General features: G+C 47.0%; 1 protein-coding gene across 1 annotated transcript in view; it reads right to left on the bottom strand.

Annotated features, from left to right (window-relative positions):
* The window catches only part of spata18 (spermatogenesis associated 18), a 105,265-nt gene that overhangs the window by 43,994 nt on the left and 45,098 nt on the right, over positions 1-16,173 (bottom strand). The window contains exon 6 of the mRNA XM_078555551.1: positions 3,503-3,637. Within this exon, the coding sequence (XP_078411677.1) occupies positions 3,503-3,637 (135 nt within the window). The remainder of the gene's footprint in view (positions 1-3,502; positions 3,638-16,173) is intronic.

Here is a 16,173-nt window from a genome sequence, read left to right as displayed (position 1 = left end):
CATTCCCAGCCTACGTCCCATGGCAGGGTCGGGAAGGGGGTGCGTTTCCTGCCACTGAGCCCGGTGAGTATTCATGTTGAATTGTGCGATGCTGGGCTTATTAATTATGCAGTCAGGGTTTTCCCGACGTATTGTGTGGCAGGGCAGGCTGGGTGACGCGTGCCCCACCATCATGTCCAGGTGCCAAAACATCAATTTCTCTGTTGCGAACACACCGCTGAAGGAGGAGATGACCTGCCAATCACAGGGAACTCCAGCCTGCAGAATCAGCGATGCTTCCCTCGAAGTGCTGCTCAATGCAGTGGAGGCCAGGCGGGGCGTCCTGTACCCAGAGGATGGAAGGAGGAGGCCAAGCCATCAGACCAACCCTGCATGGGAGAAGTTTCCAGGGTGGTCAGTGCCCAGGGGCTCCACCACTGTAACGCCAGAAATGGATAAATGACCTCATCCATGCTGCCAGGGGAAATGAACCCTCAGGCAGAACATCAGCTAGGGGAAGGTGGTGGTGTAGTGGTTTTGTCACTGGACTGATAATCCAGAGGCCCAGGATAATGTTCTGGGGACCACCTGCAGCTCGAAGATCCACATGAATGATGCTCCACCCACCCACTGCTGCACCTGGTGTTCCAGGGTCCACAGTCACTGGAGGCCTCCCTCTTATGATCTCCACAAGCTGCCCCAGGCCTTCCTCCAGAGGAGTCCTGAAATGCCCACCCACGTTGGTCCAGACGTGTTCTGGACCACCATAATATTCTGCTGGCGGCGCAGATAATTGGACAGTTGGAGGGCGGGGGGGGGTGCATGGCAGCAAGGTGTCGGGGGTGGGGGGGGTGAATTCTAGTTGGGGCTTTAGGATGCAAAATGGTTTTATGCTGGTGATGCGCCATGTCAGACAGGAGCACACGTTCCCGCTGCATTGTCTCCCCCCACCCGTCTGCCATTACACCCGCTGCCGTAAGGACTGGAAAATCCCAGCCACGGAGATATACCAGAGCACACAGATCCAAGATAAGTGGACAACAAATTAAAAAGCCAGGAGAGAGATTTGAAGAATATTTTTACTCAAGTTATGATGATCTGGAAGGCACTGCCTGAAAAAAGTGGCAGAAGCAAATTCACTTGTAGGAACAACAGAAATATAGGATCAGGAGTCATCCATTTAATCAGATTATGGCTGATCTGCAACCTAAGCATAAAGTTTCTATTACAAAGGGAAGTGAATATCTAGCTAAAAATGGGGGAGCGGGGAGGGGGCGAGTACAAGACTATGGGGAAAAAGGAGTGGAACTAATTTGATAGCTCTTTCGAAGAGACAGCGCAACCCCAATGGGCCGAACTGCCTTCTTATGCATTGTATGAAACTGAAATTACCCCACAGCATATCAGTAAATAACAGATTTTTTAAAAATGAAGGGACTTGCAATATTGCTGTTTGTGTGACAAATTGTCAGGCCCAGTGAGAAAAATATATGATAATGGGCACTGCAGGGTCTACTATGTAAAAGAATAGATATTTTTATATTTTAAACATCTACTTGAACAAAAAAAGAAATGTAAAAGATAGAAGACCCACCTTATGTTGATGCACAACACAGCTGGACAATATGACAGTTGTGCCCAGTACAGTAGCAGTTGGAGATCAGGGCCTCAGGTGTGTGAACCCTCACTGTTCAAGAACATTTTTCTCAGGCAAATAGTCTTTAAAATAGACAAAACTTTTCAAATGAAGGGCCTATGGGAGAAATGTTTATGTGTAGGAGGGGCCACCAGTGCATAGCATATAACCATAGACAGGAGTGGGAATGTTTCCAATTTTCTGATATCATAGAATCATAGAACATTTACGGCACAGAAAGAGGCCACTTGACCCATCGTGTCTGCGCTGGCCAAAAAACGAGCCACCCAGCCTAATCCCACTTTCCAGCATTTGGGCCTAGAGGTTACAGCACTTCAGGTGCATATCCAGACACCTTTTAAATGAGTTGAGGGTTTCCGCCTCTATTACCCTTTCAGGCAGCGAGCTCTAGGCTCCAACAACCCTCTGGGTGAAAAACAAAATTCCTCATCTCCCGGCTAATCTTACTTTAAATCCATGCCTCCTATATACTCCGCAGTGGGCAAAGCTGCCCACCATCAAGATGTACCCAGGAAAATATCTACCCCCTCTTCCTCCTCCCGACTCCTCGAGCATCATCATGCTTACTTTGCTAAGGATTAGGTTTCATTTGAAACAAAATAGAAGCTTATAATTATTTATCCAGCAATCCCAAGGGCTTCCCCTTCTCTAAGCCACACAGGGCGAGAACGCCTCAGGTTTAATCCTGCTCCACGCTGTGATAGTTGTTTACATCAAAAGCATTGGCCATAGGATCCCTGAGATGGGGAAAGGAATGATTAGCTAGATTCCTGCTCCTGACTGCTCTACAGTATAATTCAGTAGCAGTGTGCGCGTGTGTGTGTGTGTATGGACACCAGGTGACAACAGAGTGGGCTCAGCTGTGATGAAAATTGGAAAGAAAAAAAAAAGATTGTTTCTAGGTATCTTATGATCTGTAGTGTTTCTGTCAGAAATTTTAGGGAGAGTGACTGAAGCATATTGTGGAGCTTGCAGTGGTTGAAAGTAGTCCCTTAAACATAACTGGAATTATTACATTGCTCTGGATACCACAACCATTATATAAATTCCACAGTAGTCATCTACAGCTCCAAGTTATTTCATCTGGAGACACTGAAGAGAAACCAATTTCCGATAACTTAAAACTGAAACTGTCAGGGCATTTCTGGGATTTACACTGCCTCGGTGTTGGGTTTAAACTGTGGCCAGTTTGGTGCTCGCTCAACATTTACTCACTGCAGCAAAACAGAGCGAGAGAGACAGAGAGCGAGAAAAACTCCTGGACCTCATTTAAAGTTGCTGGGCACTTCTGACCCATTCCAGTGGGTGGGGTGGGGTGGGGCGGGGGAGCAGTTGTAATTCACACGGTTCAGAAGCTGTTTACTGACACCAGGTGAGTGGTGGGATTGGCTTTCAGACCATTCCCCAGACAGATAGATCATTGCAAGGGTAGCCCAAGATTTGCTGGGAGACACAGGAGATGCACTCCTGATACTCTTGCACTCGAGGAAAATGAAGCAGAATCTTCTAATGGCCCACCCGCCCGATTTCTGTCCGGTTGTTAAAATCACTGCCTTAAACTTTAGCTCCATTGTTAACTGGCAATTTATAACATTCAGACCCATGGAGGAAATGAGTCCTCAGCAGCTCATACAATCTTGGAAGAAATAAGACAATTCTGGCATTTACTCTTAAATGGAGCACCTGCAAATTACCTGTTTGGATGATAAAATGTGAGAGTTCAATTGCATGGTTTAATAGTTATTCCAAAGAGCACCCTTTTTGTTTTCTGGTAACCAAAATAACATGGCTCTCAATAAGGAAAAACCTTTAAAGACAGATGGAGCTGGAGTTTTTTAAAAAAAAAGTGGGGTTAAGGGGCTATACCTTTCCTGCAGCAAGGATTTCTCTGCAGATAGGAAGGCGACTTCATCCTTTAGTTGTCTGATCTGCCGCTCATAGTCATCCAGTACATCCACCTTTTGTTTATAAAATCTCACTTGCTCTCGAACTGCTCTCAGTCTAGAGAATACAGGGTGTAGCTTATTCCACAATGCAAAGAAAGCCATAGGAAAAATTATCAGATTTCATGGCTACGTTTACATATAACAGGGCCAATTTTCCTAACGCTCATGTGCAATCATTTAGGAGGTTTCAGAGAATGGCAAAAAGGGGTCGAGATTTTAAAAGCAAAATACTGCATATGATGGAAATCTGAAAGAAAAATAGATCTGTAATCCTAGGCCACCACACGCACTTCCTCATATAGGAAGCCACTAAATTGAATACAAATGATACAGAAGCGATACCATGATGCCTCCCACATCACAGGCAGGCCTTTCCAGCCCCGCCGCAGGGGGTTCCCCCACAGACTTTGGCGGGACCAGAAGATCCCACCGGTGGGCAGGGCTGGAAAATCCCAGCCCACTTTCCTGAAATTCTGTGAATAGGCTCCTATTGAGAAGGCCACCAAAGCAAACTGGCCATTAGAACCAGCAGAGCTACCCCTTCAGCACACAGGATCTGCCAGCAATTTCCTTCCAAGACAGGCAAGATTTTTCTTTGAATTAATACTTTTTAAATGCATCAAGCCTGCAAAACACAGGCCATTTGGCTGCCGTTTATAACGGCAGTAATGTCTACCCCACCATCGCATAAATCAAGAGGCAAACTCTTAAAACAAATTGAAAGGTTTTGTATAAAAATTGAGAGTTTCTATTTTTTCCAAAAGATAAACCAATAGAAGAATGATAGCTGATTTATAAATCTCAGCAGTGGTTTATTCAATCTAACAGGTCAGAGCTCTTTACAAAAACCAGGAGCGGGATTTTCCGGTCCCAGACTTCTGGCTGCCTCCAAATTTTCTGGTCCGGCCCACAAGGCTTATGTTACCGAATCTGAAAAAGTTTTATAAAATACTTTTTTTAAAAACCTCCCGCTATCCCCGCGTGTGCTAAAGAAGGATCTGCCCTCCCACCACAGTCACTATTTGCTGAAACAGCTTCTTCCTTCTCAGATGTAACCTTAACCATGTGACCCATTAATAAAATAAAAATACATGTATCTACTGTAGTGTAACTATTACCATCAAATTGGAATTATTCAAAATATGATGGTGGCAGTTAAGTTAATACAAACATATGAATAATAATCCTCTGGTCCATCCAACCTGCCCCACACAATTCCAATGTCTTGTGTATCGTTGGCCAGAATTTTACGGTTGGTGTGTGGGCTCAGCGGGAGTGGGGGCAGTCGGGAAGCCGACTGCCGCCCGCAATCGGCTCCGCACCGCCATTTTACGTGGGTGGGTCAATTAGGGCCCACCCAGTGTAAGATGCAACAGCAGCAACAGGGAGAAGGGGTGAGCGGGGGCTCAATGTCCACCGGGTCCAATGGCAACCCGACGGCCGATTCGAAAGCGGCCGCGGCAGCCACGTGAAGGCTGCCAGTGAAGCAGACCTACCTCGTCTTGGAGCTTGTAAGTGCTGAACACGACAGGTGGGAGGGGCAATGACCCTGTGTTTTTCTGATGAGTGTCTCGCTGCTCGCCTGGAGGAGGTGGCAGCACACAGAGAGAGCTTGTCCCGAGGGACGGGAGGAGGCCCCCCCCCACCCTCACCAAACATGCCCAGGAGGAGGTGGCATCCAGGGTGAGCCCCCACGATGTGGTGAGGCGCACATGGGTGCAGTGCCGTAAGTGGTTCAATGATCTCCTGCGATCAGGAAGGGTGAGTACCGTGTTGGCATGGGTCACTTAGCACAGGAGGGGCAGCCCCCCACCCCCACCCCCACCCCCACCCCCAAAGCTCAAGAGTTCTTAGTGGCAAATGTCAATGAGGCAGCATCTGGGCGAGGGGGTGAGCCCTGGCTGCTTGGAATGAGTGTCTTGCAGCTCCAGGGTCACGAATCGGTTGAGCCCTGTGAGGTTTTCCTCAGGTGGGGTTGGCCAGGCTGCAATGGCGCTGCAGGCACAGGGTGGACTAATCAATGCTCCTCTGTTCTTTCAGGAGAAGACATCCCATAACAATGCCGAGAGGTTGCGGACTGGCAGAGGGCCACCCCACCTTCTAATCTTAACTCGATATGAGCAGGAGGCCCTGGAGCTGGAGAGGCACCATGAGCCTAGGTCAACCGGCCGTGGTGAGGTTGGGGTGCCACAGGGAGGTAAGAGTGCAGTGCACTTGGGTCAGAATGTCTGTAATAGCAGCCATTCCACTGTAGTCTCTATATTGATGTTAGCCTCGAATAGGGAATCCCCATTGATAATGGAAAGACGAGGGCTCCCTGATCCGGGTGCCAGGCATGCACAGTGAGAGTGTAATGACTTCAACTAATGACATGTCCTTGTTCTTCCTTTCAGGCTCACCAGCAGCCCATCGGGGTGAGGAGCCTGAATGCCCACCACTGACCCCAGAGAACAGCAACCATCACAACACACCTGCGTCACACCCTCTCAGCCAAGCAGACACCAGCGCAGATACCAGCACCTCAGTGGGCATTAGATCGGCGGATAGTATCTTGGTGCACATCGAGGTGCAGGTGGAGGCAGAGAGTTCCCATGGCGCCAGCAGCCGGAGGACTGCTGTGGACCAGGAACATGCCCAGTTGGTGGCTGATGATGGGCCTCTGGAGTCATCCCTGATGCAGCAGATGCTGGAAGTCCAGCAGGGTGTGTGGGAGGATCTGGCAGAGATACATGAGGGAATGCATGCCATGGTCTCCGTTGTGGAGGAATCCTTGCAGAGCATGAGCAACGCAATGACCCTCATGGCCGAGCGCAATGCTTCCTCCATGGAGAGGGTGGCGACTCTCATGGAGAGGCTCCTCCAGGTGCTGAATCAGAGGTTCCTGGGGATGCGATCGGACCAGCAAGCCGTCACACCGGCAATTACTGGTGGTCACAGTCAGTGTGGGAGATGGTCTGGGCACCCAGTATCCTGGCTAAGTGCCCGTCCATCAATGGTGAGCAGGGAGGTCCAAAGCAACCTGACATTGGCACAGCAGCTGCCTGTCATCTCTGTGGGCTCCTCTCAGGGTGCTCTAGATGATGGCAGCAGCTCCTCCGCCCCTCTGCCAGTGACCATGGCATCCAATGAGGCTGCCGCGACTGGGGAGATGCCAGCGTGCCACTGGCCGCTCCCTCCCAGATGGGGCCAGCACAGGCTCCATGGGCCAGAGGACGCCCGCCAAGGTCATCAAGGCCAACAGGACAGCAGAGTGAGCAGGCTGTCTCCAATGCCAGTGCCAGCGAAGGGGGGAAGCACCTAGATGTAGCACCCGAAAACTTAAAGCACCTTAAGCACAATACGGGCTTATCACTGGTGATATTTTTCCCCCACACTTTTACGTTAATTATTATTTGGTGTGATGGATAACACCTTTCAATTTAATTTGTATTATGTATGCCAGGCACCACAGCATTAAATGTGTTTCTGTTCAACAAGCCTCTGGGTGCTTCATTAGTTCTGCAGGTGCAGGGTAACCCATGATGTTATGAGTGACTTGTTTGTCATTGAACTTTACTGAAATGGTACATAGCGCATGTTCTTCACCAAGCAAATGTTGCTCTCAGGTAGCAAGTAGGGAGCCTGCAGCCCTGGCATGTGGTGGTGCTTCTTATTTGGTAGGCTAGCTGAAGGAGTGTTGGATCAAAGCCTTCTAGGTGTCCCTGCCTCCCTGGGAGGTTGCCCAGGTCAACGTCTATCCCCTCAGCATTCTCCTGTGCGTGCTCACCCTCGGTCTCACTACTGGACTCATCATCTGCTGCCAGAGCAGCTGCGTCAACATCTTCTTCCTCCACTGCGTCTCCCCTTTCCAGTGCCAGATTCTGAAGAGCGCAGCATGCAACCACTATCAGTGACATATGATCTGGGGAGTATTGCAGTGCTCCCCCTGAACGGTCCAGGCACCAGAAGCGCATTTTGAGAAGACCGATGGTTCTCTCTACCACAACCCTTGTGGAGGCGTGACTCCTATTGTACCGCTGCTCAGTCTCTGTTCTTGGATGGCGGAGAGGCATCATGAGGCATCTTTTGAGGTGATAGTCCCTGTCACCCAGCAGCCATCCATCCAGCCGGGCTGGAGCACTGAAGAGCGTCGGCACCTGAGAGGTGTCTCAGGATGTAGGCGTCGTGGGAGCTGCCTGGGTACCTGGCACAGACTTGTAGAATCAGCATCCTGTGGTCACACACTATCTGCACATTCATGGAGTGGAATCCCTTCCTGTTGATGAAGGAACCGGGCGCACTCACTGGCGCCTTGATGGCCACATGTGTGCAGTCGAGTGCACCCTGGACATGGGGGAAGCCAGCAATTGTCGCAAAGCCTCTGGCTCACTCTGCCTGGCTGGTCTTGTCTGTGCGTTGGTGAATGAAAGTCAATGCACATCTGAACAGAGCGTCTGTCACCAGCTTCACACAACTGTGGACAGCTAAATTGGGAGACTCCACAAAGATCACCCACCGACCCTTGGAAAGAGCCGGAGGCATAGAAGTTGAGGGCCACTGTGACCTTCAGCACCACTGGCATGGGGTGTCCACCCACACAGTCGGAGCTGATCTCAGGGCTGATCATCTGACAAATGGAGGTCACTGTCTCCTTTGAGGGGCGGAGCCTCCTTCGGTATTGCACCTCAGACATATTGAGGTAGCTGCTTCGCCGCCTGTAAACCCTGGCAGCAGGATAGTGGCATCTTCTACAGCCTCTTCCGCCTTGGGCTTCCTGTTGGCCCTGTGCCCCTTGTGCCTGCACCTGTCCTCCCAAAGGTTGCTCCCCTGGAGGGTGAATAGGGACACCTGGCCTCCTCCCCCTTCTGGCCCTCTCTTCATTCTCAGAGGAGGTGCCTCTTGCGGAGACCACAATCCCCATTCCCAGGGTAAGGGAAGGCTGTCTGATACCTAGAAGGACCAAGTGGTATGACTCCTCCAGAGTCCTGAACTGAAGTCTCTTATTTCTGTCAAAGCAGCTCTGAAGTGAAATGAAGATGTCCTGTTCACACAAGCAAGCATTAGCAACTTATAAGCTAAAGTACAAATAACTCGCATTAGCGAGCCCACTCACCCCTCTTATCCCACCCGTGGATGAGGTTTTTGAAAATGTAGCCTACCCACCTGCCCACTGCGCCCATGCGACACCCTGAAAATCGCATGGGCTACGTAAACTCCCAGACAATTGGTGCCTCAAGGGCCTTAGCTAGCCCGTTAATGAATGGCGGACGCGCCTCCTTTCTCATTGCCCGCCCACTATTAATTAACGGGCCAGTTATGGCCTCTATTCTGGCCATTATCTATATGCTCCCCATTGATAAAATGTGAAGATTTCAATTATCTCTTCCAATGATCAATTTTAATCCTTATTTTTGTTTTCAATATCTTGAAATGATTTAATATAACAAATAGTCATGTAGAATAACAGTGAATAATACAGTTGTGCTGCACTTTGGTACCAATAGACAACAATTTGCAATGCTACAGTGTTCTTTATGCAGATAGAACTTGAATGGAATTAGCTGGTACAGCATTACTTCTCTCTCTCCAAAAAAAACCAAAAGATTCTCAGGAGTCAGGGGCCAAGACAAGGTAGAGATAAAGGTCACAAAGATTGCATGTCCCGTATTGAGGTCATTAGACTCTCCAAACATTCCGGAAACTGATAGCAAAAAGCCTTCTAGCACCCTGCATACTGCCTTTAACTAGCAAATGACATTCAGCACGAGGTAAACTAAAAAGTGACACCAAGCTGTGTTGGACACCCCGTCCAACAGGGGCGGGTAGGTGACCATCCTGACATCTTGGGTACCTGTCCTGTATTCATTTATTAGGAAAGGTTCAAACAAGTGAGTGACTACTAGCCCCTGGAAATAAAGTATATTAACAAGTGCTCGGAAAGGCGGAGTCCTTGTAGCAGCCTTGTTCAGATTGAAGATGGATCAGGGAAGATGGAGGAAGATGGAGGGGAGAGCTCCCAAACACTGCTGCTATCACAAGCTGCTGAGATCAGCACACACTGTGCCAACTATCCATTTGTCCTCTGGGATCAGTGAACCATTCTTCACTGTCACCAGTCGTTTACTTTTCTAGTCTATTTAGCTGACACATCATATCTAAACTGTTACTTCTTAATAAATTTATGAACTACCTTAAAATTACTTACAAATACTCGATTCCCTATCTTAGGTATCTGTGGCTCCTGAACCCAAAATTTTAACCTTAAAATGCTTTACACTGAAGAGTGCAAAACAATGGATGGTAAGCAGGAGGGGAAAGTTTAAAAATAAATTTAAAGAATAAGGAACGTTGGGAAATGAAAGGTACAACAGAAGAAAAATGTTTTAGGGGGCTTTTTTTTTAAAAAAGCAGAGGACTGAAGAGAGGGCAGAACGTTCGTGGCTAAACAAGGGGCCTGCATTAGTGAAGAAGTGAAAAATAATAGGAAGCTTGAGGCTTGATTTTCATGCCTCTGTCGATCTCAGAGAGGAGGGTGGTATTTAAAAATGGTGGGTGGGACCCAATTCCAGAATTCCTGCCCCCATTCTCCTCGTGGGATTTTTATGGGCCCCAAGATAATGGTGGGGGTAGTGAAAACATATTCAGCATTCCGCTCTAGCCTATTCCAATGTGGAGATAGGAACTTTAGACCCCGCGCTATATGTGGCAGGCCCATTTTTGTAAGGTCATAAGGAACAGGAGCAGGAGTAGGCCATTCCGCCCATTGAGCCTGTTCAGGCATTCAATAAAATCATGGCTGACCGGACTGTGACCTCAACTCCACTATCCTGCCTGTCCCTAACAGCCCTCGACTCCCTTTTCGATCAAAAATCTGTTTAACTCAGCCTTGAATAAATTCAGTGACCCAGTCGCCACTGCTCTCTGGGCAAGAGATTTCCAAAGACCAATGACTCTCAGAGAAGAAATTCCTCCTCATCTCTGTTTTAAATGGGAGACCCCTTATCTTTAAGTTGTGCCCTAGTTCTAGATTCCATCACAAGAAGAAACCTCCTCTCAGCATCCATCCTGTCAAGCTCTGTCAGAATCTTATATGTTTCAATCAAATAACTTCTCATTCTTCCAAACTCCAATGAGTATAGGCTCAACTGATCAACCTTTCCTCATAAGGCAAACCCTTCATCCCAGGAATGAGCCTAGTGAACCTTCTCTGAACTGCTTCCAATGCAAGTACATCCCTCCTTAAGTAAGGGACCAAAACACAGTACTACAGGTGTGGTCTCCCCATGCCCTGTACTGTTGTAGCAAAACTTCCGTGGTTTTATATCCCATTCCCTTGAAATAAAGGCCAACATTCCATTTTACTTTGTACTTTTCTATCGTTCCTGCCAAAGTGGACAACCTCATTTTCCCACATTCTACTCCATCTGTCCAATTTTTGCCCACTCACTTAACCTATCAATGTTTCTTTGCATCCTCCTCACAACTTGCTTTCCTTCCTAACTTTGTATCATCAGCAAATTTGGCTACAATACAGTCGCCCCTTCATCCAAGTCATTAATGTAGATCGCAAATAGTTGATGTCCCACCACTGATAACTGCGGTACTCCACACAAGTTACAGTTTGCCAGATAGCCATCTGTTCAGCCTGCTTGAAAGATTTCAATGTATTCAGCTCTAGGACCTTTGCTGAGACAGCTGTGAGATGAAGTTCCATTATGGATGCTTGGCTGAGCTCCAGAACCCACAAATGGGTTTAGCTCTATGGGGTAAAAGCAAAATACTATGGATGCTGGAAATCTGCAACAAAAACAAAAAATGCTGGAAAAACTCAGCAGGTCTAACAGCATCCGTGGAGATAAAAACAGAGTCATACGGACTCAAAACGTTAAGTCTGTTTTGCTCTCCACAGATACTGTTAGGCCTGCTGAGGTTTTCCAGCATTTTTTTGTTTTAGCTCTTTGAGGGTTGTTTACACAATTGTGAAGGGGACTTTGAGTTTTGTTTGAATGACAGTTTTATGAGTTGCTGAATTATGTTTCTTTGAAGTACTTTTTGAATTTTTGTTTATTTTGATAGCTTTGAGTGTTTAATTGGATTAATCTTTTATTCCAAGGGGAGTTTGAATGGATGTTTGTTCATTTTGACAGTTCCATGGCATTTCAAAGGATTTCCCAGTGTTATTATAAGGCTCATGAGTTCTGCCCATATTGGTACTGGGTATGAAGAGTGCATGGGGGACATGGGGAATGAGGTGCGAGGAGCAGGGTGCCTAACATTTATTTACAAAACTGGGCTGATGTCCCAAGGGACAGAGGTGGGCCTTTAAACTTGCCAGCTTCAGTATCTACCCACCTCAATCCTGCTTCCAGAGGTGGAAGCCCTGACTCCAGCCCATCCCTTCTACCCCACGATGAAAATACCAAGGGTAGGCACTTTTGGGAAGGTGGAATTGTAAAGTCAGGAATTGGCCCAAATCGTAACTCCCACCTCGAGGATAAAAATCTGGGCCTTGGTGTTAGAAAAAGAGAGAGGACGACAGGACGTAAGATGAAAATTAGTCCAAAAATTTAAATGGCCTTGCTAAGGCCTGAGCCATGAAAGAGCAAGGGGGAGAAAGAGAGAAAGGCAGCACTAATGCACTTGTCTTAAGCAAACTTTGACCTACTGAGCTTAGCCCTGCCACTCTTCCCCACAGCAGATCACCATCTCCAGCCTTTCTCCCATGGGATAGCTTTTCCCTTAAAAAAAAATCACTAGCGGCAGCTTTGGTGATTTGGTCATCAGGCAAGGCCCCAGTCAGCAGACAGAGAGCCAGCAACCATGTCAGCGTGACAAATCATGAGATTTCACAGCCCTCTTGGGAGAATTGGCATGTCTGTAACAGCAGCCAGCAGCCTTAAATTTCCCACCAGGTTAACTCTGTTGAAAAGTCTTTAAGGCTAGCAACAGTTCACAACTTCCCCCCTCCCTGATCTGGAGTGAGTGCAATTGCCAGGCAGTAGACACAGCAGGTATTTGCCCAGGCCATTCAAAATGAACGAAGTTTTGCAAAACTCAGGACCTGTGTGTTTATTGCAGAAAATTGTCATCTATTAACATCAGTACTCAAAAGGGAAATACAACATTCAATAAAATCTTGTGGCATGTTGATCCATTGCTAAATTATGATGAAACCAAATTAGCCACATTCAAAAATAGGGTTTACAAAAATAGCATTTAAAACTACTTGTTTGGAGGTTGGAAAATGCAGCTGAAGGAGGCTTGGTATGTTCCTGCAGTGCATTTGTACTGTAGATGGTACACGCTGCTGTCATGGTGTGTTGATGTTGGAGGCAGAAAATGTTTATAGTGGTGGAGGGGATGCTAAACAAGTGGTCTGCTTTATCCTGGATGGTTTCGAGCTTCTTGAGCTTTGTTGGAGCTGCACTCATGCAGGCAAGCATAAAATATTTCCTCATTCCTGCTTTTGCAGCTAGATGGTGGAAAGGCTTTAGAGAGAGTCACTCATTACAGAATTCCCAATCTCTGACCTGCTCTTTTAGCTATAGGATTTATGTAGCTGGTACAGTTAAGTTTCTGGTCAATGATATTCCCAGGATGTTAATGGCAGTGAATTCAGTGATGGCAATGCCATTGAACATCTGGTGGAGATGGTAATTTCCTGGCACCTGTGTGGTGCAAATGTTACTTGCCATTTATCAGCCTGAATGTTGCCCAGGTCTTGCTACATGTTGGCACAGACTGCTTCATTATGTGAGGCACTGCTGATGGTACTGAACACTAATCATCAGTGAACATGCCCACTTCTGACCTCATGATAGAAGGAAGATCATTGATGAAACAGCTGAAGGTGTTGGTCCTAGGACATGACTATGAGGAACTCCTGCAGCAATGTCCTGGGATGGAGATGATTGGCTTCCAACAACAGCAACCACCATTTTCTTCTGTGCTAAGTATGACTCCTGCCACTTGGGAGTTTCTTACCACCCCCTCCAACCCCCGATTCCCATTGGCTTCAAATTTTGTTAAGGGTCAACAATGCCACGCTCAGTCAAATGCTACCCTGATGTCAAGGACAGTCACTACCACCTCACCTTTGAAATTCTGCCCCTGTCCATATTTCAATCAAGGTTACAATTTATTATTCAGACTACGGAGGCTCTGTCTGCTCAAACTTTTTCTCCTTTACTGTTAAAATCAATGTGCAAACAGGCAGAAGCAACGTTCAATTCAATTATGTACAGACCTTTTTTTTTAAGCAGCCAGCCATCAGGTACAGAAATCCATTACAATGCTCTAGTTTCCAAACAGGTAGACTGTCTGTTTGCTGGTACTGCATGTATATTTTCTCCCACTAGGGACACAGGCCACTTAGTGAAGTTTGGGGAATTCTAGTGTAGATCAGCAAGAAACCCCTTTACATAAGCACTGTGATACAGCTAGAGGTGAAACAGCCAAAATGGCAGACTGGTAAACTTTCTACCTTTCGTCATCGTCGTAATAATAATCATTACTTTTTCTCAACCGAGGATTCCCTTCCACCAGGCTGTCAGGGCCCTCGACTGTATCCATGCCACTGCCCACACTTCTGCCACTACCCTTTCCCTTCCTTCCCAGAACCACAATAGGGTTTCCCTCTTTGTCCTGACCTTCCAGCCTCCAAGAATCAACAGATCATCCTCAGTCATTTCTGCCACCTCTAAATGTGAAGCCTCTGAACACATCTTCTCACAAGAACACAAGCCCTCAATGTTCCAAAGGGATTGGTCCCTCCATGATACCCTGGTCTACTCCTCAGTCACCCCTAATACCCTCTTCCCTTCCCACAACACCTTTCCATGCAAGTGAAGGAAATGCAACACCTGCCCTTTTACTTCCTCTCTTCACACCGTCCAGAGCCACAAACACTCCTTCCGGGTGAAACAGTAACTTATTTGTATTTCTTTCATATTCACTGCTCACATTATGGTCCTCTCTACATTAGGGAAACCAAACGCAGATCGGGGGGGATGGGGGATCACATTGCAGAACACCTCTGTTCAGCTTGCAAACGTGACCGAGGTTCTGGTCACCTGTCATTTATTCTCCTCCCCACTCCTACTCCTGACCTCTTGCCAGCCTCCTTCACTGTTCTAATGAAGCTCAACAGAAGCTAGATGAGCAGCACCTTATCTTTCGAACAGGAACTTTAGAGTCTTCCAAATTCAGGGTGCAAAAATTTCAGAATGCACCCAAAGCTCTAATTTTGGGGGCGGGGGAACAGCAGCTATTTCCAATTATACCTCCTTTAGACCCATCTTTTGTTTCTTTACTTGCCCCATTACCATCCCTTTTGCCATTCACGGTCATCCCTTTTGTCATTTAATTTCTCCTGCCTTCCACTCTGTCACAGGCTTTCCCTTTTCTTTCCTCCCCTCCCCTACCTCTGTACTTGCTGAAAACCTGTTATACATCTCTAACACGACCCCAGTTTTGATAAAACGGGTCATCAACTCAAAACATTAACTTTGTTTCCCTCTCCACAGAGGCTGCCACACCTGCGGAGCATTTCCAACATTTTCTGTTTCAGATTTCCAGCATCTGCAGTATTTTGCTTTTGTTAAAGAACTGGCGTGCATACATCTCCGAAGCCAAGTGGGAAGGATTCTAATACCAGTGACATGTTACTCTCCTGGGTCCCATTAATAAGCTTGCCAGCTAATCATTCCCTGACAGTTCCCTGGTATTGGATCATGGAGTCTTCCATGGAATCTTCCATCATCAGATGTGTCATCCTGAAGCAAACCTCAAATGCACGGAGAACCAACATACTTCCACCACCAAGGAGGATATTCGGGAACTGAATAACTGACAAGCATAGCTTCGAGTCCTCATCAGTTGGGCAGCAAATATCAAGAGCTCCTCATGAGTGACACTGCGAGCAGCACAACTCGATGTGTGAATGTGCTGTCACCATCTTCCTGATCACAGCATGCTAGACTCCAGTGAAGAGTGGCTCCATCAGTTGGAGATGTGGAAATTTAGTAGCAGCTCCTCCTCATGCAATCAAAACATGAGAGCAATTTTTTTTTGCTTTATAGAGTTATTTAGATAATGCCTTTCAGTGACTGTCAGCCAAAATCTCAGGGTTTTGTTAACAGCTATAGTACAGACACCCACTTCCACTTTAATGGAAGGAGCTTGCCATGTGACAGCCACTTTGATGTACAAGATGTCAATTCTAGTGCCAGACAGGAAACCTGCACACCACAACAGGTCATGCGAGATACTTTAGCAAAGATATGTTCTTGGCTATGGTAGACTAGAGTCTTCTCTCCCTGCAATTGTTTCCCTATTTGCCATCAATTAACATTTGCGATTGAGCGAAGGAAACCTTTTTCTGTTCCACATTAAGAGTTCTGAACCATAAAGAAGAACTATTCGTACACCTGGCTTATATGCCACAGTTTAATGTGCAGTAGGCTTTGCTATGATTGAAGAAAGGTGAAAAGAGCAAAAAGGCCTTCATTCCTTCGCAGCATAGACCCCCAAAGGGCTATTTCAAGCTAAATTTGGCATCTAACAGGATCTGACCAATATGAGTTAACAATTGACCCCTCTAACTTTCAATAC

The sequence above is a fragment of the Cetorhinus maximus genome, chromosome 1 (genome assembly GCF_964194155.1).
Source record: "Cetorhinus maximus chromosome 1, sCetMax3.hap1.1, whole genome shotgun sequence".
Lineage (NCBI taxonomy): Eukaryota > Metazoa > Chordata > Chondrichthyes > Lamniformes > Cetorhinidae > Cetorhinus > Cetorhinus maximus.
This window is presented reverse-complemented; position numbering and strand designations above follow the sequence as displayed.